The sequence below is a fragment of the Fulmarus glacialis genome, unplaced genomic scaffold, assembly GCF_000690835.1.
Source record: "Fulmarus glacialis isolate BGI_N327 unplaced genomic scaffold, ASM69083v1 scaffold39323, whole genome shotgun sequence".
NCBI lineage: Eukaryota > Metazoa > Chordata > Aves > Procellariiformes > Procellariidae > Fulmarus > Fulmarus glacialis.
In genome coordinates this window covers 1-26424 of record NW_009201713.1, presented here as the reverse complement: position 1 = coordinate 26424, position 26424 = coordinate 1, and the positions used below count along the sequence as shown (strand labels likewise).

The window sequence follows — 26424 nt, the reverse complement described above, 5'->3', positions numbered from 1 at the left end:
ACATCAAAAACTTCACCAACCAACCAGATTTTTGTAAGTGGAATTATCAGTCATATCATATTATAGCTAAAATTTAAAACAAAGTCACAATGAACTAAACTTTTCTAAGGAGTAGGGGAGACATTTCAGATATGGTTTACTTAATTCAAGCAAAATACGTATTTGATAAAAACTGAACTCCTCCAATAGCATTTGAAAATACTTACAGAGACTAATACCTGAATATTAAAGTCTACATGACCAATAAATTTAAGGCTATTAACTCCTGTTTAATAAATTAGAAATATGACTATATTAAAGTGTATGGCTTTAAACTAATAACAGAATCTTCCAAAATGCCCCTTTACAAAAATCTAACATAACTGAAGTTTGGGATAAAATAAAAAGCAGCCAATTTCCTTAATGTAATATCAATAAACTATATTCTTGTTTGCTTACATCCTTCCTACTTTTAAGTTTGGACGCCATATATCTTTTGCACTGAACTGAAAAAATTCTCTTATTTCATGAGTATACAGCCTACCACAATCAAAAGGAAGTTTTTAAACCTGAAGTCTTGTACAAAGATAATCTACTGAGATGGTCCATATGAGTGCCTGTAGAAAAGGTATGCTGGCAGAAAGAGGTCTCTGGTCCCTAATTACAACTGGATTTCCAGACTTTCATCTTGACAATTCATGAAGAAAATCAGGCCACATTAATTTCAAGTTTCAGAGAAACAAGTCTTGAAAATACTCATCAAACTCCTCCTCCCTGAGGGGGGGAAAAAAAAAAAAAAGTCAAACACAGTTCTGCTTTGGATCTGTACCTAGGAGATAATCTTCATATGAAAAAGACTCAGCAGACTTCTGATTAGAATTTGTAGCTGTTATAGACCATTTTGACTTATTCAACACATTCCAATACCCTTCACATTTCCCCTTCTGTGCAACAGCAGTGAGTTGACTGTTAGGATTTACTTTTAAGTTAGTTAAGGTATGCTAGGGGGCAAGACAGCAGTGAGTTGTCTGTTAGGATTTACTTTTAAGTTAGTTAAGGTATGCTAGGGGGCAAGACAGCAGTGAGTTGTCTGTTAGGATTTACTTTTAAGTTAGTTAAGGTATGCTAGGGGGCAAGACAGCAGTGGCATGGTAGTGGCTTGACAAAGGTTTTCCCTCCAGTGTTGTGTATGTCTGCTCTTTAAAAAAACATACTTAGGTTCACCGCATGGAGGGAGATCTGACATAATTTCAAATGTCAGAATATTCATTAAAACACTCAGGAAAAAATCTCTGCTTTTTCAGTTCTGAATGGACAAGTATGTTTTACTAGCTACAAGTTCACTAGATCAAACTAACCGTGATTTTTCATCTGCTTCTTGTAGAGGACCTTTCCAAAAGTCAGCATCTGAAGGACCATCTTGTGCATCGCTGTTATCTGAATCTATTAAAAAATTTAAAGTGCTTATGAAATAAATTTTAAAAGAATTTATCTTTTTTTAAAATTTAGATGGTATAATGCTAGGAGAAACGTTTAATTGTAATCAGGCAAATAAAAAGAACACTTTACTTTGCATAAAGTAAAAACAAAAACATCTTCCAATATTATTCAATACAGCATCAAAAAGACTCTTAGGTATCATGAGCTAATATTTTGGCAAAACGTAACAATAATCATGTCAAAACACTGGTCTTGACACAACAGCAGCATAGCACTTTGTTCCTAAAATTAAGGGTTTATATCATCACAAACCCAGAATTACAATACAGTTTCAACTCATGATATTAAATGAATCAATTACTTTACTTCTACTTGAATGACAACTTTTATCAATTGTAACTTATCAGTGAAATTGTCAGAAAACATGGATTACTGCATAACTGTTTCATGTAAGTATACAGAAGGAGTGAAAACCAAAAAAAAAAAATCTCGTTATTAGAAATATGCCCTGACCTAAAAAAACCCAATCTTCCAATAGAGCCTTCCTGACAAAACAGAGACTTAGGGCATGGTCTGAGTCATAAGTAAACCACTTCCCATATCTAGCTGGGAAAACGTACGTGCTGAGGACATTCCTAAAAACGTATACCACAGCAGAGCAATCAGTAGAAACACTCAATCCCTTCTAGACAGTCTGCAGCAAGAATTGGCATGACCAGGAGATGGGGCTTGTTTCCTCAAAAAAGAAACTGGGGACTGGAGTTACTGAGATACAGAGACAACCAGTGCCTGAAGAGTCACTGAGACTTTGAGTGCATCCACCTGCAACAAGTAGGTCTCTGAGGTACTGCAGGTGGTAGCTGGAAAAGACTTTAGTTAAAACCTAAGATTTACTTGAAATCTATTACTTTTTTGAGTAGAGTACATATTAGTATCATTCCCTGAAAGGAAATGTAGTAGTTACTATATCGGAAAAGTACTTCTTTTTTTTTTTTTTTACACAGCACAAGTTGCATACCTGGACCCATGCAATTTTTAACAATGTACTTATTTTCGCAGCCTCTACTCTTTTCTGGAACTACCTGACCTCTCATTTTTCTGATTATTTCCATTCTGTTATCTGCCCACATTCTTATTCCTTACTTAAAGATTTTCATATTAAAATTCCTTATGGTTTTTCTCCAAGAATTTTTAAGTAATTATTTTGACCCTTCATATCTCTGCTTGTTTTCACACAGCATTCTTATCATCCTATAAAATATTAAAACTGCCAGCTAATAAAAGTAAGACCAATGACAAATGACCATGAAATAATACAGCTTATTATAAAAACATAAAATGCAGAAGATATTAAAATACTTTACCTTTATCAGAATTATCTGAATCTTCTGAAGAAACCTGATCTGGAAAGAAACACCATTTAAAAAATAGTAAGCTTATCTTGGTTTTACCCGTTATCTTAAATTGTTTACAAGGATATTTCTATCACAATATATTACATGTAAACATGTGCACATGCACGCACACACCATACATTCAAAGAAAGCAAGCAAACACTGAAGTAAAAAGATCTTTTTTGCGTGAGTTCAAAGATCATCAGTTTGAACTCAAATACGTTATCCCAAGATCTGTGATGTAAAAAGGTTATCTAACAATTCCAAAAGGCTTTCAACCCCAAAGCCTCAAGGAATTAAGTACTTCACAACCCTTTCTCGTATGCAATGTCCAATTCTTGGACGAATTTTCCTTGCAATGCGTATTGTTCAAAAGGCTCTCCCTTTCTGTAAAATATAAGAAATTTATCTTTTTTTTCCCTCCAAATTTATCTCTTTTGTCAAGCCACTTTATCTTTTCCTAAAATTAGGAAATTTTACCTGAGAAATTTATCTTTTAGACTACCTGTGTTACACAGTCAAGAAAGTTACATATCTATATTTATACAAAGTTATATATCTATACATATGTAGCTATAGCAAAACTAAGATTCAACTAACAGATTTGAATATTTTAAAAATTGAAGGTCTAAAATTTAAATATACCTTTATGGGTCTTTTTTTTGGACTTCTTTTTTGCTGAACAAGATAATTTTGCCTTCTTAATTTTTGGCTCTTTAGAGTTCGGTACAGCTGTGTCTCTTTTCTTGCGTGCTTTGACTTCTTTCCTCCTTTAAAAAAAATGAACGTACACGTTCTCTATTCTATGTACTCCTCAAGCAACAGTAAATCTTAAGTATTTAATTCAGTTGTCATTTTTCCTGAAACCTATCACTAGTTAAACTGAAAAAAATCGATTTAGTTAAAATGAAAAGTGCTATACAAACACTAGAGCTCTATATCTAAAGACAAAGGACAGGAAATGCTAAAGCTGCTAAAATGACACTGATGCAGGCAACAAAACCAGCGAATTGGCAATCAAAGATTAAATACAGGAATAATTTTATAACATGCCAAATTCTTATGTATATTGAAATCTTATTTTTTCTTTTAGCAAACAATTTTGTATATATGCAATGAGAAAAACCACAGTTAATACACGTTTTAAAATATATTTTCATATTTGATAGCGACAAAACCTGAGGTAGAAGAATCTCAAGCTTAAGAACCTGCTGCAGACAAACAACCCACATATTTTATTTTCAGCATTACTTATATAGGTTTATTGTATGAACATAGGCTAACTTTTTCTTGCTTCTTTGCACAAGGAAGTCACTAAAATTGTTTCAAAGTAAGTATTACACTGCAGTTGACAAAGAGAAAATGTTTGACCATGCTTATTCTGAATTCAAGTGATTTTACAATTTTAGTTCCAAAAAGATGCAAGACAAATCAAATTAATCTCAGTTAGTTAATTCTCCTTCTTAATATGTGCCTACACAGTGCTTTAACGAAACTGAATACGAATTAACATTTAAAATGGATTAATTAACTATCTTGCATATATCCATCTAGATTCACCTTTGATTTGTCTTACTTTAAAAAAGAAATCATCATTTCCTAGCTCAAAGGTTTCCCTTTCATATGCTTTTCAGATAATTGTATGGCTGAATTACTGAGCTGTGCAACTAAGTTAATGCCACACTGAGATTCAGAAAATCATAAAAACTGAGCACCAGTAGTTGCGGAATTCAGTATGATTATAGATAATAATTAAAAAAAAAAAAAAGCACACATTTTATAGGTTCAAACTTCACTATTTTTCTCTCCTATTATTGATTCTTAAAGAAGAACAAATACTCAAATTCAAAATTTCAAAGCACAGTCACTTAACTCACACATAAACCCACTATTTTTAAGAAAAGGAAAAGCATTCCAGCTCTTAAACACAGCAAGAGCGAAAATAAAAAAGACAGTGTTTTGCATAAACTTTCAGAAAAGAAAAATAATCACTGGCCTGAAATTACTCAAAGGAAACTTCCGTGGGGGTGGAGATGGGATTATTCCAGATTGAGGGGTTTTGTACTTTCATTAGCACAACAGTATCTAACTTGACATCAACAGTGTCAAGCCAAGGACTTTATAAGAACTCTGGAACAGAATCTATTTCAGCATAAAGGAAGTTCCTAATCATCTAGCTGAAGTTTTCCCCCTATTTGCTGTTCATCGTAACTGTAATCTATCAATAATTCAGCCCCCGTATTTTCAAAATATTTCATTACCGGTGATGAAAGTTTAGTTTGTAGGAACATTCTGGACATAGTCCTGAAAAAGAGACAATAAGAACATTACACCCATGTATCTGATAAGCATAATTACCAAAACTTATTAATACATATATAAAACTAGATAGAACACTATCTTCCAATTTCAGTAGCTTTTCCTTCAAAACAAAAGTTACAGTGTAATTGCAGGCAGGGTTGAGAAAAATACTATGATAAAAGTCTTCAGTACAAACCCAGATTTTACTAAACCTGGAGAAAGATCACAGGTTTAGCAGTGGCAGCTCTTCATAAAAAAGTATCAGTGCTTATCACATACAGATATCCCATTTTATGGATCTTTGTGGACAGATCAAATTGTTCTACAATTATACTGAAGACCCGTAAGTCTCTTAGAGCTTTGCCAGAGACCAAGTGCTGCCACATGGAGCGTCTTGTGCACAAAAGAAAAAATACACCATTAGCTTGTTTTACACAAAGTAACTGTGTAAACTGTGGTAAGTTTAATTATCTGATGAACATATCAAAATGTACACCATATTGAATAAGAAAATCCCACTCAAGAGACAAGATTGGAAAAGGAAGTGATTTAATTCAAGTTTGAATTTTTGGAAGAAAAATAAAATTAGTAGAGCTGAAGGTGTGCAAGAAGTTGTCTGGTCCAAAGTCCTAAGGACTCCTAAGCCACGTAATTGATTAAGGAATGAAAATGATGAAACCCTCCTTGCAATGCAGTATTGTCCGTTAAAACCAGACATCCTTGCATACAAACCAGCTTATAATCAGTTATTCTAATTTTATGACACCGCCAATTATACAGCATGAAGTGCTCAACCTGTAACAACTTTGTCATATATAATGATAGCCGTTTGCTCTAAGTCAAGACCATCCTACTACCTGTAATTAATTTAACAAAATTATCTCCTATTCGGCATTTTCCATTTTGCATGAACTAATATCATTATCATTGGGTCTCACTCGATAGCTTTTAAAGCACAAGATACTTGTCTTCTTTTAAGTGTACATATCCTTGAAGGGCTGACTTACTCAGTTTCACAAGTGCATTCCTCTTTTCACCATGTTCAACGTAACCAAAATTCACCTCCCAGCTCTTCAGGCCTTCTTTATCATCACAGTGTTTATTTCCACAGGAAAACTGACCTTTAAAGAGGTCAAAAACAGCAAACTGTGGTTCAGTGATTAACAAGCATAGGTTTGGGGTTTTTATGTCCAGTTTTGCCCAGTTTTTGCTTTTTGTTTTCCATTTCTTTCAAATCTAAAAGTAACATCTACCTTAAGGAAACAATAACAGATAATGACAAAGCAATCAATCATACTTGTCTAATATTGCGTATTTGCAAAGAAAGAACATAACTTGAACTGTGTTTTACAATGTATAGATAAAGGCATATGTTATGAAATAATAAGCCTAATACTGAACTCTGAAGAAATGAATGTCACTAGGATACATTCTATATCTTAAATGATTACTTACTTAGCAGAGGCTGATGGATCAGGAGGTGCGATTCAGACATTCATCTTTAACAACATCAAACTATTCAAAGTATCATGTATGTACAAAATTAAGATGCCCATGTTCTTACTACCTTACTAGTTTACCTGATATACTGGACATACAATCTGTTTTCTAACGACTTTCCATAAACACTTTTCTTTTAAGAAAAGGAAATCCAACTCTATGAGAAACTATACGGCAGCTTTAAAAGCTTCCTTGGGTTTATTATGTTAAATACAACATTAATTTTAAAACAATTTGCACATAATCGATGTTATTTACACCACTGGGTTCCCAATATTGCAGTATTAAAGATACATATATTCCCTTTGCAGAAGACTGATTTGTATGCAGAGCTGGCAGTAAGGATGTGTATTAATAGGCTCACAACCAGGACTGTTGGTGAACGATTAACCTCAGAACATTCTGCTTAAGCTGCTAACTAATGGACTGGCAGTGTCCTCAGATACTTCAGTTCTGCAATGTAAAACCACTTGCAATGCTAACACTTGAACCAAAAAAAACAACCCCCAGGACTCCCATTTAAAACAAAAAGTTTCAAATTAATATACATTAAATATGTTTAACCCTATGTAAGGTATGGCTATCAGTACCCTGTGTCATCAGAAATAATTTATATCCGTTATAAAGAAGCAAAAATCTACAAGGAAAAATTTATACTATATAAAACTTCTTGGAACTTAACGAGACTCTGCTTACTTCACATCTTCTGAAAAAAATCCCAAAACAAACCCAGGAAAACAGGCAGAGAGAAAAGAGAGATACATCGGTTTTATTTATGATTAGCTGCTCTTTACAGTATGTAAAATCCATTTTGGATATTCTACATTTTGGATGTGAAACTGGGTATGTTCACAAGACTATAGTTGGAACAGTATCTTCAGATTGCTAAGGCAAGCAATGAATTCTCAGGTAAACCAGAACTTGACTCTGTAAACCACCATAATTCTGTGCCCTTACACATTTACTTGCATTTATAATCATCTAAATATTTGAAATCATGGTGGTGTTTTTTTTAGTAGATCCCTGCTCCATGCCATACACGTGTATAAACAGCCAGGCTTCTCTTACCCTCCTTCACGCTGCAATCCCTACAACACATATTCAAACCGTGACTTGAATACAGAATTCCACTCTTTCTGAAGGCTTTTTCAGTAGTATTTATCACTCTAGTATATCTGAATGTCATAAAAGCATTAAAAAACATATTTTTGCAAAGTAAGAGATCATTATAATCCCCATTGTGTATATGGAGAGCCCAAATCAAAGGGAACTATGGATCAGATTATTCAGTACTTGAAACGTGACTTTTACCACAGTTAGATGTCCAAAAAAGGAAGACACAGAAATCAGTGTGCCATGTGGAAGTTACCTAATTTAATCAGCAAGAAAAACGTATGTCCAAAATTCCATTTCCATCTGCAGTCTTGTCACCTTGCTATGAGCAGCAGGGAAGTTATTGTCCTCATGTTCAGAATTGTAACTCCTATAATCTGGCTGTTAAATGTGTGCTTTCAAAAACTACTAGCACCTTCTGCTTCTTGCTGAAGAGCAGAATAGGTGGAAAATATAAGTACTACAAACTAAATGAAGCACTGAAAATTAAATATACTAAGGAAATCTAGAGAGCCAAAAGACTGATTTTAAAGCATTTTGATCAGAACTCAGATGTACCAGACTGGTACATGGATACATGATGCACTATCCAGTTATTGATACCCTGCCTATTTTCCATGGAGGAAATTACTGAGGAAAAAATAAACGGAAACAGGCTTGGAAGAACATTTGTTTAAATAAGGTAAAGTGTATTCTATGTGTATTTATACATATATAAAATAGGCTAAGAAAGACATTATGATAGTAGTTTGAGAGTAGATCAATTTGCAGGTATTATCCCCTATTTTGCCAAATAGTATGTCTGGTTTGAGTATTTTACTGCTTAATCTACAAATACAAATAAGTAGAAAACAGCAAATATACCCAGATGTTCAGCTTTGCTCTTTCTGCATATTGCTGAAAAAGTCCTATTTCACCTCTACCCAATGAACTTGTTACCTCTTTTCCTACAGAAAACTTTTACCACTATTGCCTTTTGTCTAAAATACCTTTTATTTTAAAATTTTATGCCATACCTTACTATTCATGCTTTTAAAGTAGAGACAAAGTACTTGGGAAGGCATATCAAATATATTTTTTAAATAGCTTAAAAGCTTTTCATTTTAAGGATTTATTTTCAGACGAACTAACTCATGTGCCTACTGCTCACTGATTTATAAAATTTAAAGTAGGGTTTCTACCTTAACCTGAGAGTTTAATTAAGAAAATGCCCATTTTGTGGAACCATTTATTGAAACTGGCAACGTGATGACACCATTAACCACCATTAAGGTTACATTTTAAATTTAAAGAGATACAACAGCAATCTCCAGTACGACCTCCTTTCAAAACACCTACAGCAAAAGATTGGAGTGGGAAAGAAAAGAAGAGAAAGAAATAATCTGGCATTTACAATTAGTAATACAAGCGATACCTCTCCTTTCACTCATCTTAACCCTTCTTCTTCTCCATGACCTTACAAAGACAGACATCGAAAACAAAGCAACCAAATGTGAGTAACCCATTCCTATGTTCCCTTCTTAACATACCCCAAACCATAGTACAGTCCACCAGCAGTGGTTCTCATCACCACTATTATTGTCACAGCTAAAATAAGCACATGCGCTCCCTTTTTTAATGTGAACTATCAGACAGGTAGGTATTAATGCTTTGTTACACTTAATTAAAGCAACGTATATTACTGATTTATACTTAAAAATAGCAAAAGAACGGCATTAAAGATTCATTCCTTTTTTTAAATGATCATTTGAAACTGCACTTGAAAAGAGCGTCTAATACACAAGGTTGAATTCTTGCGCCCCTTAGTGGTGAAAGATACTATTTCTCAATTCCAATTGTACGCTTTCCATTAGGATTTCATTAAAAAGTTTAAAACATGTAATTCTGCACTTTCTCCCACATTTTTAAATATGGAGTACCAGATATTAAAAGTACAATGCAGCCTTAAATTCTTTTTCCCCATGAAGACATAATTGTTCATAAATTACTCATTTCTCATTAAATTTTAATTACCTTCTTAAAGCATTCAATAAAGCATGTAACTGTATCAAATATAACTATCTGGTAATATAATCTGTAGTGCTGAATGCAACATATGACTACAACTATCTTTAGGAGCTTTAATCTTTACAGCTTAAAAACCCCCACCATTAATGTTCACACTTACTCCTGTGAAATATGATGTAATTTAAAAAAAAAAAAAAAAGTGTATTTCTAACTTCTTATAATATATTATAATAAGTAGAGCTGTTTACAGAACTGTTCTGATCAACAGTATCTCTCCATGCAATTTTCTTGCGTGTGTATGCATGACTTCTGAAAACTGTACATGTGTATGAAGATCTACCCACAGAAAAGCAATACATTCATATAATTTTCTTGCTTGTTCAGCTACTTGAAAAAGTCCATGCGCCTAGGCCATGGAATGGGGACCACTGTGCAAATTCCCAACACCACATCAGTAAGAACTCACACACAGAAGCAGCCAGAATAAGCTACTGATTTAGAAACAGTTTCAAAACCAATTTAGTGTAAAACAGACATCACACATGGAACTTTAATTAAAAAGTTAACATTTTGCAAAACAGCACTGGAGAAACTATTAAGAAAATTACTTCCTGAGGAAAAGTATTGAGAGACTTCAATTAAAGGTATCAAAGACTAATGAGATAACATAGAACTACTGGAGAAAAGCAGCTAAAAAACAGATCCATGAAATTCTACCTTATGAAATGCATTATGTTGGTGTTCATTACAAATCTGACCTTGTGAAAATAAACCATATGTTATCTTAATTTTAATATATGCAGATCAGCGTGCACTTTAGAGCTATGTGGCATAAAACAGCAAAGTTAGAAGTTAGGTCCATTATTATCTGATAAACTTACCGGTACTGTCAAATACTGTCTGACAAAATTATGTCAAAAAGCAGCAATAAAAACATTAAGGAGAAACGTAATATAAAATGAAAGACAGCATTACCTTTTCCTGAAATTACTTCTTTCTCATGTCGCCATCTAAATCCAAACTGTTAAGAACCAACATTAAGTTGTGAATAGTCAAGGTATTCAGTAATGTAAAGAATAATTTCAGTTGATTGATGTCCTGCACATGGTTCATCCATTCAATTCAGGTTAGTAAAATTTAATTTCTTTCTCTGTTAATTAAAAATACCTCTCTGCCTCTGCTCGCCAGAAGGATTCCAATTTAAGCATGTAATTCAAATTCCAGTAGATGCTGTTCAGCACTGAACAGCAGCTTTCTAAAAGGCTTCATAGCAGGCAGAAGAACAAATAGGAAATTAGGATAGACTGACTTTACTAGATATTTCATTGCAATTTTGTCCACACTAAAAACTGAGACGACCACTGGAATACTGAAAAGTCATTATTAGCACGTATCAGTGGATCACCTCTTACACCCTAAAGACTAAGACAAAAAAATCCAACCCAACAACTAAGTTGTATTTCTCTTTACATTGCCTAGAAACTTCACATGTAGATAACCCATCTACTGTTTCTGTTTTCCAGTAGAATCTGCTTCATCCTCTCAAAATGGCAAGTAGCCTAGTGAAAAGATTGAAGATGGAAAGGAGTGAGAACAGCCTGGGAAAAACAATTTTATTTTCACTAACAAGTAGAAAGAGGGGATAAAACTCAGAGGCATACAACTTCTCCAAAAAGGGCTAGCTTGTATTTTGATTTAAAATTCATGAACACAGGATGACAACAAGATAAAATTGCTGCTCTGTAGCACAGAAGACTCTGAACTTCAAGTTAAAAGATGGGGAGGGGAGAGGGGGAAGAAGGCTTACAAAATCAGAGAGGTACAAAAATGGCTGCAAAGCCCATCTTTGGCACCTGAGTTCCAAAGCATCCTTTGGAATATGAACCTTCTCTTGTGCGCTCATAGACTGAACCCACACAAATGTGCATTTTGCAGATGCAGGCATAAATTCTGTAATACACTGGATTGATTTTCAATGTTTTTAATTTAATTTTAAACACTGTACAGAGGTACAGGTATCTATTGCTGTGTGTGGTCTTTAATGTTGTTGATTTTTTTAATAAACCATAATAATTCCTTATCTGAAGGACAACAGCACGGAGTTCTCATGCATGAAGTGGTATGTGGTTCAAAGAACATCAGAAAAAACAGGGAAACAAAAGTTTTGGCTTTTAAGAATGTGCCATACTCTCATAAAAATGCTTTGCACCTTAATAACAAAGCTGCAAAAACTGAGCAGAAAAACATCAGCAGCCAAATGTGTTGTCGGCACTGTTTTTCCCCAAGTCAATATATTACATAGAAGATGTCTAGGAAAACTAAAAATTTGTACACCAACAAAATATTTGCCTCTTTACATCAGTCCACTAATTTTCAAATTGGTATTATAATATAAAAAATGTTTTCACACCTACTGGTTTCACTGGTAAAAAAATCACAGGAGAGGATCAGGTTCTGCTATCATACTGTGTATGATGACAGTTTGCTAAGGCTGGATCAGGTTGTGCTTGGCCTACTCTACAAATCTGCGGTGTGGTCTAAAGTACCATTATACTGCTCACGCTTCAGTCAAACAAAAATTAATCAATTGCAAAAACCAAGAACTGTGCTGAACAGTTCAGTGAAAACAGAATGTAAAATACATCTGTAAATGTAGAATTCGTGATGGAAACTCGTTGATCCAAAGAGTGATGGTAACTGTTTTTGCTCTTTTAAAGGATATTTGCTGCTTTACAGGGTATTCTAATTCTGAAAAGCTTGTGATGCAATTGAAAAATACTGCAAATTTACGATTAAACGTCAAGAGTATTTTGGCACCAATTTTGCACGTGTGTGCTGCTGGCAATAAAGAGTAAAAAACAATTCAACCTTAACTGCATGTTTGCTTTTTCATAGTCCATCTGCTACTTCACCAATCACCAAGTTATCCATGCTCACTTTTCCTACTGAAGTAGACTTCTATACAAATTTTCTCTCACGGTCCAAACTTGACTCAATAAGATATAAATCAGATTATACCCTTACAGAGTATTACTGTAGTGATATCAAGAAAAATAAGGAAAATAAAAGAAAGGAAGGAGCCAGAACCACCTGTAGCACACCTAGGACAAAAGTTGTCCTCATCTGCATACGTTTTTGCAAATCATTCTTCCACCAACTAGTGGAAAATGACAGATAGTGACCAAGGCCAAAAAGAAACAATAAAATAAAAAAGTAAATATAATTGAGTTCCTCTAACTAAGCTAAAATATCAGGAACAGATTAAATTATATAGGAAAACTAAAAATTAGGGTAGGTTCTTGAATAGTCAGCCTGCAACATTAAGGAATGCAAAAGCATCGTCAGCAGACAGCATTTATTCTGCCTCATCTTCTTTGTTAAATGAGTTCAACAAGATCCTAAATGAGATATTTCTACAAGGTAGACCAAGACCAAGTAGAACAACTCCAAAACAGATGTTTCACTAGAGTATCAAATGGCTAACTTAGTAAGAAATGATAGTTTTAAAAATGTGAAAGACCATTTAATATCCATAAACAATAAAATTCCCAAATTAAATAGGGACTGCTTGTCTAATATGCATTGGCTGCAGCAACAACTAACATGTTCACAGTCACCTCCTTCAGAAAACAAGAAATGTATGAACTTAGACAACACTGTGGAAAAATACCATAGATATTTTAAATATTTTTATTTTCACAGGAAAGTCTCCATGCTGAAAAACATGGACAAAAGTGAACATGTTAACATTACCAAGTGGAAGACAAGTTGGCCTAGAAATCTGAAAATGATCTGGAAATAAAAACAAAAGAATAAAATGTATTCTGTTTAATGACCAGGTGTCAGACAGATTTCATTTCTTAGGAAATAGGAGACATTTCCAATCTGTTAAGCTACAAAACAAAGCACAGAGACAGCAAGTAAGAACCTTTCTAGGAAAATAAGACAACAAAGAGAAGAGAACATTTCTAGTCCAATGCGTATCAAAGTAAAATTACATGCAGAGCACTCTCCCTTACTGCACTGCAAAACTGACAATAGAACTAAACTATCTGACAATACAGACAGTCATTTATCAGCCTCAAACCTTGCAGACAAGATGCACTGAAGTTTTAGACAACTTTGACCTAAAAAATTCTGATCTAGGGAAACTGTAAGGAGTAACAGACCCATAACAAGCAAGAGCCATCAGAGCACCCTCTTCCAGTATCTCTAAGTAGCCTCACAACAGAGGGTCGCCTTGGCATTTCTCATTAAAAGAGAAGGAAAAGATTCTATGTCCTAACTACACAAAGAAAAGTGGGATCATGGGTCACATGGTCCCATTTGCCTGCGATGCCATCAACCAAGGCGAGTGCAGATGTGCAAGTGAGTGTGTGAGCACCAGTGAAGACCAAGCCAGACTAGCCATCAGCTAGGTGAAGCTGCCCGGGAGCAAGGAGGGTGAGCGGGTCTCCACTGGCTAGCTCTGGGTGTGAGAGCACCTGTGTATCTCTAAGGATGAGAGCACGGGGGGTCTGCTATGGGTCCAGGGGAGTCCCAGCCATCTCTGTGTGTGTGTGTGTATGTATGCATGCACGTATGTGAGTGAAACAGTCTGAACCAGCAACTGGAGTGCAGCTGTGGCCTCAGTTGTTCATACGTCTTGGGGCTTCTTACTGTTTTCTTTTGAGCTTTGGTCTTTGACAAGGTGCTTTGCTTATTTTTCAGACCTCAAGAGAGCCCCTCCCATGAAACTCGTCCTTATCATTATCTAGTACTTAGGAAAACAGTGTTTTTTCTCAGAAGAAAAGTTCTAAATAAGATCTGAGCTACAACCTCTATGCAGAGGTCTTTAGAAAAATTAGCTGGCTAGGAGATTTTGGCTAGTCGCAAAACAATTACAGTTGTAAAAGACGGATGAGTATGTATGTGCAAGTCTCAATCCATGCAATATATATACATCAAAAACATCACAGAAAACTACCTCCAACTTTACTTTGACACCATCTAGAAGGATATAGAATCATAGAATCACAGAACAGCCCAGGTTGGAAGGGACCTTGAAAGATCATCTGGTCCAACCTTTCATGGGAAAGGGAGCCTAGATGAGATTATCTAGCACCCTGTGCAATCGCATCTTGGAAACCTCCCGTAATGGGGACTCTACCACGTCACTGGGGAGGTTGTTCCAGCGAATGAATGTTCTCACCGTAAAAAAATTCCTTCTTATATCAAGATGAAGCATCATCATATAAAGCGTCAACAACTATCATATGAAAGGTTGGCCAGCTGAGAAGCTTGTTACCCACCCTGTACCTCTCATAGCACCACCACTGCAAAACAGAAGGCACAAGGGGCTAAAGATACCCAACTTCCGGTTTCTGGAAATCCAGAAAAAGAATCAAGGCAAGAAAAATCTGAAGGCACAGACTGCATTCCATTGGTGTGAATGGTTTCAGCAGCCTATTTCTGACTTCCAAGAAAAAAACCTGCTTTGACATCCTTCTGTACCAAACATGGCCATGGATAAATGAATAATTGAGAAAAATCTCATTTTTTCTATTTTTCTAAGAATTTCTAAGAAAGGACTCTCACATGGTCAGAACGTATTTGAGAACAGACAGCATAACCTAATATAAGAGAACAAATTACATGATACAGCAGAGCGATGCTGACATGGCAATTCCAAAAATATAGGTAATGACTTATGAGCACAAATAGGAATTCAGAGTGACCTCAAAGTTAGGACAGCCACATTTGAAGTCTGACAGGGAAACACTGTTCACGCAACACACACACACAAAAAAAACCAAAACGGAAACCAGGGCAGAACAGCTTCCCACAAAAGATAGCAAACATATGGAAACTTGGCACAGTAGCAAAAGAAACAAAATCTCTAAGCATGCTCACAGGAAAATTAGCTGGGGGGATGGGGTGGAGATTGAGGGATATGAAAATCAAATTTACTCAAAAAAAAGGAGGGAAGAGTCGTCAGCATTTTACTTTTTGTTAATTTTCATTTAATTTTTTGCATTTTTCTGCTCCTGTTTTCTTTAGAAGGCTGTCATCTTTTCTGCCTAATATTAGAGTTTAAGCCCAGTCCTTGCAAATATTTACCAGTGAATGTAATTTTCAATACTATAAATAGTCTCAAAGAACTTTATAAAGACACTGTCTGCAGGGCTGGGTTGTTACTATGTGCTAACAACACTAAGATGCATCTGAGTTCAGCAACACTCTTCGCAAAATCACAACCGAAAATTCACATATTCTTTTTGACTAAGAGGTTAGTCAGTCAAACCCTTGGGAACGACAAAGGCTGTTCCGGTTAAGAAGAAAAACTGGTGCTGGAATTGGGCTGTTTCTCTTAAGAAATTCTATTTACTTACAAGGAACATACAAATCCTGTTTCCGTAAACAGAAAAGAACAACCCGCAAAAGATACTGCTTTAGAACAGACATTTCCAAAATTGTTTCTGCCAGCATTCAAAGACAAACCTCTCTCTTTTTAGACTCTTCTTTTTTTTTTTTTTTAACAGTAACATTCCCAGGGTTTTTTTTAGGCTTCATCTAGTGCTTCTCTCCAGGCAAACCTCTCTAGTCTTCTCTCCTTAACCTCTCTGCGTTTTCTGCCTTTCTCACACACAATGTGGCTCTTCATAAAACACCATCTGACAGAAATGCTCCTATTCGCACAGAAACACATTTTTGGGGCAGTGACAATGCTTGGATTCAAACTGCTGCTGCTTATTAAATAACTTGACAAGTTCTCAGAATTCTCTTTTTAGGGAAGGGGTACTAACATTCTGGTTTCACAACATATCCACAATCATAAAGCAATTTTTAAAAAAGGACATACTTTAAAACCAAGATGATTTACAATAATGAAACGTACCTTATTCTCTTTGTACCTACTGAGATCTGCTATACAGTATTCTTTGAACAATTTATCATAATACTTCTTTGCAAGCCTCTTCTCCCTATAACAAAAGGTATTATTTTTTATTAAATATGGAACGTTATACAATTCATTTTACATTGTAATGACATTAGCAAGACAAAGACATGTTGTTTCATCTGAAGAACACAAGTTGCAGAACTAGAAATGCAACAGAAATATATTCATTGAGCTAAGGGGTAATTTCCATAAAACTGGAAAAATACATCTAAAATATATCTACAGCACAAATTAAACTATGTTTTTTCAAACTAGGCTTCCTTCAGAGTTTTCAGAACAGTCATTTGGATCTCAGAGAATGCACAAATATTTCTTAGTTCTTTCTGTCATCAATTCATTTTGCCACTGAGCAATATTACAGTATGAAAGACCTCCTAAAGGTCTTTCATTTTCGAATGCATTAAAGATCAAAGAACGAACACTGTACAAGTATGCACAGTAATTCTTAATTAGTAGGGGACACCACAAATTTAGTAAAAGTGATCTAAAAATAACATGTTCTATAATAGTTCCAGGTACCAATTCATGTCTGCTTCATCATCTTCGTTCCACAGGAATCTATGGTTTTCTCTAATAACATCAAGATCCGTCTTGTCATTTGCTCTATAAAAAGACACTTTTTTTTTAGTACAATGTAACATTAAAACAAAAAGTCAGTCAATTAATAATTTGGTAAACATCAGTATTTCACAGTTGTGATCTCCACCTCACCACATAAAGGAATATATTGCTATGGAATAAAACTATCAAACTATTCCCTGGCATACCTTTTCCCAAATGAAAAATCCACAGTGGAAAATGGCCACTGAAACCATGGATGACTTGATCCTGTCTGAAAATACTTTTTATATTTTTTATTGAAGACAGTAATGTTAGAAGGCAGTTATAGATGGCTCTAAAGAAGGTTATCATTATTCTAGACAATGGATAGCAACTTTGCACATTTCAAAAGTATTTCAGATTGTTATTTTGAAGGTACTGCCAGATATTTCTCAGTGTACCCTCAATTAATGCTCACCTATCATCTTTCCTTTTACATAACAAAACAAGAATAATTCAGCTCATGGTAAGTTCTTATATAAAAACAATGGTGGAAAATGAAACTAGGCACTTCTGTGTTCTGAATATTTACAATGACTGTAGTTACTATTTGTGACCAAAAGAATTAGTAATTTGATACGTAGCCACATTCCCCGCTCCCCCCAAAGCTGTAATATATATTTAATGGCTTTACATAACAGGGGAGCTTTGGGGGCATGAGGAGAAAGATTGCTAATGGTTCTTACCCAGAACGTCGGAAATCCTCTATTTTGCCACCATAGTATAAAATGTAGTCATTCACAAACTTCTTATGTCTTTCATACTGAATAAAGCAATTAAGGATTGTTTCAGAACTTATCTTCTTTTATTTTACCATAGTTTAAAACTAAAAAAATAATAAAAACTTTTAATATACTAACAGAAAGAAGTTTTTTTCCTCAAAAACAGTTCAGTAATTTCCAGAAAGGAAGGAATTAATGAGCAATTTTTATTTAATAACCTCCCATAAAAACTACTTTCCAAATACAGGAATTCAAGGCAATTTCATCTTTAAAACCTCATTCAGCTGCCAGACCTTTATAAAATTGTCTTTATCAAAGATGCTCTGTACGTATATACATAGAAACTGGGTTCATTTTTTCAGCTGTAATTTAGTACTGCTTCTTAGTACTGCAATTTTGGTTTAAAACAGGTTTGTATTTTTGTATTATAAAAATAGTCTGGCTACTGAAGTTGAAGAATTTATTACATTTTACCATCAACATACAAATAAAAGTTATCTGCTTTAGTTTGGAGATTAAAATTACAGGAAAATATGTAATGCTTTTTTTAGAACACTTCGGCCTCAGAGACATGATTTGAAACACATTTTGTACCATAATTTGAGCAAAAATATGTAATTACTTATTCAGAAAATAAGCATCTTCACAAATAAAAACATTATATATGGCTACTTAATAATATTTTCAATTAACTTGTATGATGTTTCTGAAGCAGCAAATTAAGAAACATATTATCTCCTGGTACATATCCTGGCAACTACTGCATCAGTGTGAATAATTTGTATCAACCTACTATTTTGACATGCATTAGAATTTCATTGAGAAAACATTTTATTTTCCAAAGGCCCTCAAAAAGTTAATTTAACCTCAGTATGTGTCTTTTTATAATTTCCACCACAAATAGAAGAAACAGAGAAGCAAGCCCAGAAGGTTTAACTGGCACAATTAAACACATTTAACACAACATACTATTTTGTGCTGCCATTTGAGTTACTAGGCATTAAAATTGCGTAACAGTAAAGGTTTTAAATAGGAATCACTCAAAAACATCAGCAGAAACTCACAGAAGTCTCTACACAATGAGTTTTGTAGTCATTCCAGAATATACAGGCTTTTCTGTGGCTAATGACAGTCTACAATGTCAACGGGACTGATTAAGATATGTCCCCTTTACAGGCATATGATGGTTTACGTAGTGCCTGGCCAAATTCTAAGCAGGTTAGGAGAAGTTACTTTCTGGTTACTGGAGTTTCCAGATTTAAGTAAGTCTTTCCATATTTCATTAGTCTTTACTTTCCTATTTATTAACTGTTACTGCTGAAGAACAGCTATTTAAACAAACAAGGAACTGATGGTATTTCAGATACACTCAGTCAAAACACGTAATGATTGCCACAGGAGAAAACTAAATAAAAGGAGAACGGTTGTAATCTAAATAAGGTAGTAGTTATAAAAATAGTTACAAATTATGCATGAAATATGATTAAGAAATTTTAAAAATCCCTAAAACTGCATATGGTATTAAACAGGCTTACATTAGAGTATCTGTAGAAGGTATTACTGGAGATAAGGCTGTTTTGAATAGACTTTTGAATTAACTAATGCAATTAACTAAATTTAATTCTTAAATATTCAGTAGAAATGTATTTGTCCACAGATAATAGCAGCTTTATATCGAATTATGTTCTGTATAAACTCAACGGAAAGAGCAAAGTGTCTTTGTGCCAGTCTAAATAAAATTCACTGTATAATAATTTTGTCTCAAACAGGACAAATGAGAATATAGGAAGAATCCTGAAATGCCTCTACTCAGTAGAAGCATTCTCAGAGACATCTCAGCAAGAAAAAGAAACTAATTTGAAGAATGACTCAGTATCTGGTGCTGCACTGTCAACTGCTGTGATAACTGAAAAATCCCAGTATTTCACCATAATGGATAACCTGTGCCCCATCTTCAAACTTAAAGAAAAATGAAATAGAAGGATACAGCATCCATTGCTATCAAGTGAAATCTTCTTTTTCTTGCTTCTTCCCTGTTGATAACAAATCCGTTTGAGTGAAAGCTATCTTTACATTAAGGGAAAAATGCCTCACAAAAGCAATAGATAAAAAATACCTATCCCATTCTTCAGCTGCGAATTGTCTGTGAACCACAGTGCCTTGTTTTGCTTTTTGGAATGGCTTTATCAGAAGGCCATCTTCCTTTATACTAAAGGTAGGGGGGAAAAAGGAAGAAAAGTTAGTCAAGAACTTTTCATAAGCAACAAAATTTCGGTATGCCAAACTGCACTAACTTAGGTCTAACAAAAACTGTATATAACATATATTGCTAGTTTCTACATGAATAAAACCAAACTACAGAACCAACATCAGCTTAGACTTTACTTCATTTGCAGAACAAAATGGGAAAGGCATTTGCTTACAGTTAGCATTTAAAGAAAAGTGCTTAAAACAACAATTTGTAGTATTTATTTTTATACATATTATCACTATAGAACCACAATGAAAAAAACCCCGAAGATTCCTCAGTTTCACTCCACATTTAAGCCCTCTATAAATCTCAGCTACACGGCCAAGTAGGAAGAGGAAGGACAGTATGTTCACTGAGTAAGAGTGACTGCTAGTAACCCTATCCCACCCTTTCATGCTAATATCTCAACACCTCATTAAACAGCTCTGCCTCTCTTAGTGTAACCACAAGAATCGCTAATTTAAAACTTAAGTACTGTGTTGTGAACCATACTTGTCATTGGGCAGCTAAAAATATTTTCAGAATTCAACAAAGTAACAAAAAGTTAAATATAAAGTGATGCACTTTAGCTAGTAAAAGGTATATTTAGTTAGTTTCATTCCTCAATAGAGGTGAAGAAAAGATTTTTCCATAATTATCGGCTGGCAGAAAGAATGGAAGTCAGAAACCTGTAGAAAGCAAGCCAGGGAATTTATATTTCAAGCTATGGAATACAGAACTCTAGAAGCTAAGGGTATCATTTGCTCAAAAGGAGCTGTAGGCACAAAATTCCCATAAGGAGACTCCATAAAACAGCAATATGGAGAAAAATTAAGACTACTATTTTCCTTAAAGTGAAAATAAATATCATCATAGAGCAAGAAAAGGATATATACTTATACAGTGAACCCACATAAAAGCCCTACTGGGAATCAGCAGTAGTGTGCCAGAAAAAGGGTAACGATGATATTTTTGAAAGGCTCCTGGTTAATATTCCACCTAGAAAGTGGAATGGTATAATGTGTAATGGCCTTTTAAAGAAAATGAAAACTGAACAAAACCAGTCACTGTTTTAATGGAGAACAGCTACATTTATAAAATAAATGGAACAGCACAATGCCTGCTATTATTCCAATGATTAAAACATGACATTTTTTTCCCAGAATGCAGGCAGACACTACAAAACCCATTCTTTCAATTTTACTACGAAGGAAAATATGCAAGAGTCCTAGGAAAGTTTCCAGAAAGCCTTCTTAATTAAAGTCCAATAACAGAGCAAGGGAGAGACAGGAAAAGGTAAGAAAAATACATGCATAATGCAGGCAAAATGTTCAGTACTGTGTAGTAAATGTCGAAGGACCTGGGTGCCAAAGCAAAATAAATAAAAATCTTAATAATATAATGAGATCAGACTACAAAATTCAAGGTCACTAATTGTGCGAACCACTGAAAGAACTGGCAAAAATGATCTCAAATAAGAGATGTGTAGTTACATTTCAAGGATTGAGTACAACACAATTCACCAATTCCCAGGTCTCTTCACAAATTAAATAATAAACAAGTAGGATCAGTTCTTCACTTCCTCCAAGCAGGTGTTTTATATCTACAAAGCCTGCTGCCACTTGGTCTTTTTTGCCTTGCTCTCTTAGCAGTTCCATGTGTCCTCATGGGTCACAGTGAAGTAAACAGCGCAGCCAAACCCCAGCAGTTGATACTAATGAAACACTCTGCTCCGAGAACTGAGGGGCATAGAGACTCCAGATGGACATGGCAGAATGGATCTTAACCAGCTGCCCCTGGGAGATGACATGCTTTTGCAAGCTTGACATGAGGAGATGCAGGAATCAAAGAGATTGACTTTTCAAAAACCATTTAAATACCAGACTTTACATACCACAGCATAATCTTCTATACACAGTAATAGGCCATATCCACAAAATACATAATGCAAAGTGTTAATTCTGTACTACATTACCTTTTAGTCTTTTGAACAGACTTCTCTCCATTCTCCTCATCACTAAAATCAGAATCATAGCCTCCATGGCCATGTGCCTGAAAATAATACACAACGCAGTCAATATACCTGCTAATGTAATATGGACACAGCATAACTAGAAATCAGTACTGTCCATCATGCATAAATAAAAGAGAGAAAGACGGAGAGCAAGCGACTGAGTGCAAATTCTCACATATGTCTAAAGCAAACCAAATTCAACAGACAATGCAAAGTATATTCCAAATAACACAGGGCAAAGAAAGACATCGTGAGTCTGTCAAAAGATCACTTTATAAATAATTTATATGCAGATGTCCTCATATTTAATCTTCACATAGATGCAGATAACGTAAAGTATGATAAACATCTTTGGTCTTTACTTTCTTATGTAAGAAAAAGGTGAGTATTTTCCCCAGGAGCTACTCTTTCAGAGGGCTGGATGACAGCAACTGATGTGCCCACATTATAAACAAAGATGAGAACAAAAGTTTCTTGGGCATCATTAGATCTTACATTGGTAGCTGGAAAGCTGATTGAAATGATAACTAAAATACAAAAGAACCATATGCCTGCAAAAAATGTACCATCTGACCAGCACAACATTCCTACCATGAAATTAAATCTTTTTTTCCACACACTTTGGGACTACAATGTCAAATTAATGCATGTAAGAAAACCAAAATATCCCATATCTTAATGCCATCAAATGATCAAGCACTGACTGATGCCCAGATCTATCACCTCCATTTTTCAAGGCACAGTTACACGTCCAATTCTTTCACAAGAAATGGCTTAAGTAGATCCCATCTCCTCTCCCTCACTCCTACTCTGGTATACCTTCCTCCCAGTTGCTCAGTTACAGTTGTGAAACTACACATAAACCAGATCAAACAACTCACCCGAGTTAGAAAGGATCCAATCCAAAAAAGATTATTTTAACCCAGGTAAGTTTCCTGACAGTTCATCCAGAGCCCCCCAACCAGCTACACCAGCCAGCTGGAGGGGTAGCATAGGAAGAGAACAGCCAGAGCTGGGAACTGTGTAAATTGGCACCAACACCAAAAAAGCATTTACACCACTGTAACATTTACACAACTGAGCTAAAAACAAGAGGGATGGTTATTACACATCTGCATGGGAAAAGGTTCAACACATACTTCCTAAGTATCTTGGTAATTCAGACTGTGGATGAGAAAAGAAACTGGGTTAGAAAACCAGTGTATTTGATTCAGCGCTGCTGATTCCTACATTACCTACAACCATATTCCTCCTCAGACAAAAACCTGAGAAAAACAAAATCGGCAAAAAAGACGCATCTCTTCAGGATGATTTTGATGAGGTGCCTTCTCTGGATGCAAATGCCTCCCAGAAATGCCATGCTGGAGAGTCAACTGCATCCTTTACTGACATCAACAACTGGTCTGTATTGTGCAGAGTAAAACACTATCTTCTCACACTGATGGTGAAGGATTGATTTTTAAGATTTTTTAAAAATTATTTTTAGTAATAATAATAAACTGTACCTTTTTTCCTTGCTTTAATAGTGTAATGTTCCTTCCACTCTTGAACTCTTCTGAAGAAGACATAGCTCTCATATACGTACATATTTGAACAAAAGCAAATCAGAACTTTCTTTTTTTTTGCCTTTATGTTTTCTATTTCCCAGGAGACACAAAAATTAACAGCTACCAAAAAAAAGTGCAGCAGATGTCTGCAGTGTCTCGTGTAAGTGGGCCTCATGCACTGGCAAAAGAGCAGCAATGGGGCGAAGCCCTCCCAGCACAGTCCCATGATAAACGACAGTTCAGATGCAGGTCTCCTGGCAGAGGTGGTTCTAATAGCAAGCCTGTCACTACTTAATTAAGCTTATGTGGTCTTTAAAAAAGGCTGAATACATTATGAGTGTGCAGCAAACATATTTATACTTGGCCTCTATATTTTAAAAATATCATGGTAATCCAGGAATGTTTTAAATGGCAAAAGTAATGCTTCCCAGGTGAACACTGAGAGCTTCCTTCACACTTGAAAGCGGAGAAAGTCCAAGCCAACACGATGTGCATGAAAGTCAACATCAGACAGATGACGTATAAAAACAGGCAAGAAGAGAAAAGCTTGAATAAAAGGAGATTCTTCCCAAAGTGGTTGCCCTTGGATGATGGGCCCCAGGAAAGAAGTAGACATACTTGGCTAATCAGCTTCCAACTGATTCCGGGAATGACTCAAATAAGAAAAAAAAATTGCAAGAAAAGCTGCTCCAACAGAGTCATACTGTAGGGCTCTCAGAAGTTGAAGACTGCCTTTTGGAAAGCTGTGACTGTGAAGGTAAGGGCAGTCATGGCTAAGGACTAGGTCCTGAGAGGCTGCTCTTCTGACAGGAAAACTCTTCACAGCTTCAGCCATTTCTCTGAATCACTACAATAACTCAAAAATATATTCAGAGTGAAAAAGAGTACAACCCATGACTGATGTCCTGACACTTCTAGGTCACTACTTCTTCGAAGGCAGCAGCAGGATGGGCAGGTACTGCACCGAAGTTAGGTTTGACATCAGCAGCTGCAGCCGTGCTGGACGGCACTCTTGGAGACTGGGACTGAAAAATTGCTGACGTGATGCCTTAGCATGATACCAAAATGACTAAAATGACTTGACTTTTAGATATAACATAAAAATTAACTCCATCAAAGAATCTCATCCATAAATGCATCTTTCTGTTTTGGAAGGACAGTGTAAACAGAAACCTGCTTAACGATGTGAAATTTCAAGACTGATTTCTCCCCTTCTCCACAAAAAAAGCCGAACAACAAGATAAGGAAAATGTATTTAATATTTAACTGTAGTAAAAGAGGGGCAGATACCAAAGCTTTGTGCCCAAGCTAGTAGATTTTAAAAGAGGCATATGTAGACACAGACATGCAAAATTGTCAAGAAAGTTTAAAGTAACTTTCACCAGTTGATAAACCCTTTAATATAATCTTTGCTTTGATGGAATTTGTCAGAAACTCGGAATGCTTTTAGTAAATTAGGAAGGTAAATACCAAACATTTGGTCAAAACATGAACTGGAAAGCTACATAACTTAAACGGTACAGTGTGTTTTGTCTGTTGCACCAACTTTGAACTTTTTTTTCCCAAACAACAAAACAAACTGAAACCACAAAACTAAAATAAGTACCAATATGCTTTGGGATACATTTAAATCACTGACATTTAAGTAATCCCAACATCTTGGGTAATTAATAGCGAAGCAATTGGAGACAGAACCAAGCCCACTAACTTAGGGCTCCTAAAAAACGGCAACTTAAACACAGTAAATGTACGAATGCTGTACACAGCTGACAGCAGATAGAGGAGATGTCAACTGTTGATGTCAATACAGGACACTGTGGACTCCCCAGCACTGCCTTTACTGGAGGTATTTATATCCAGAAAAGGCACCTCCTTTAACCCTCTCCAGTGGGATAAACGCACACTAGTGAAACGGACACATCATAGTTCATGTTGACTCCTGATCACAACATACAGCTGAACAAAAAAAGACAGTTTAAAAAACCAAAAAGTCAAAACAATCCTACACAAAAAATCCCACCTCGTGGCTCCTGACCTCAGCCCTAATCTTGCTACCTCCCTCACAAGCATCACTCCCATCCTTCCCTTTATCTGCCCAGCACACAGGACTGTGCTCATCTCTGCTCACAGCCTGGGTGTGGCCCAAAATAGACCCAAGTGCTCATTTTGGTACAAACTGCGCTGCGAGGGTCTGAAGGGAGCATGGGATCTAGAATGGGGCTTGAGGAGCCATCCTGGGTGGATAAAGGATGCCATGCCGGGGGTCAGCATGCTTCACTGCAAAACGCTGTTCCCACCTTGATGCTGTCTTTGAGACTTTGCAACCCCCACCTGGGGGAAAAAACCTGAGAGTAAGTACAATTAGCTTAAAACCTACTATTCCTTGTAAAACCAATTACGAGGAGTATTTGCATATACTGTACAGTGAACACCCCTAACAAAGAGCAAAGACACCCATAAAATACTGCCCCTTTATTAAAGCTCTAAAACGATAAAAGGAGAAGCTGGAGTAAAAAGTAGGTAACAGCAGACCATGACAGCGAGGATTAGAGCTTTGTGGGGCTCCACGGAAAAAAATCACACCGAAAACCGGCCCGTGTGGGTCCGACACGACTTCCGAAGCCGTTCTCACGCCCC

The 26424-nt window shown here is 35.6% G+C and overlaps 1 protein-coding gene across 1 annotated transcript; it reads right to left on the bottom strand.

Moving 5' to 3' along the window:
• Positions 1–710: 710 nt before the first annotated feature.
• Positions 711–22278, bottom strand: FRA10AC1 (fragile site, folic acid type, rare, fra(10)(q23.3) or fra(10)(q24.2) candidate 1; the record flags this gene model as incomplete). Its single annotated transcript, XM_009574039.1, has 13 exons — positions 711–753; positions 1338–1422; positions 2784–2822; positions 3459–3583; positions 5075–5117; positions 6122–6235; positions 10710–10755; positions 16612–16696; positions 17194–17277; positions 17961–18037; positions 19984–20029; positions 20113–20205; positions 22202–22278. Coding segments are annotated over 13 exons (957 nt in total), but the record flags the coding sequence as incomplete, so codon positions are not given.
• Between the last annotated feature and the right edge of the window lie 4146 nt (positions 22279–26424).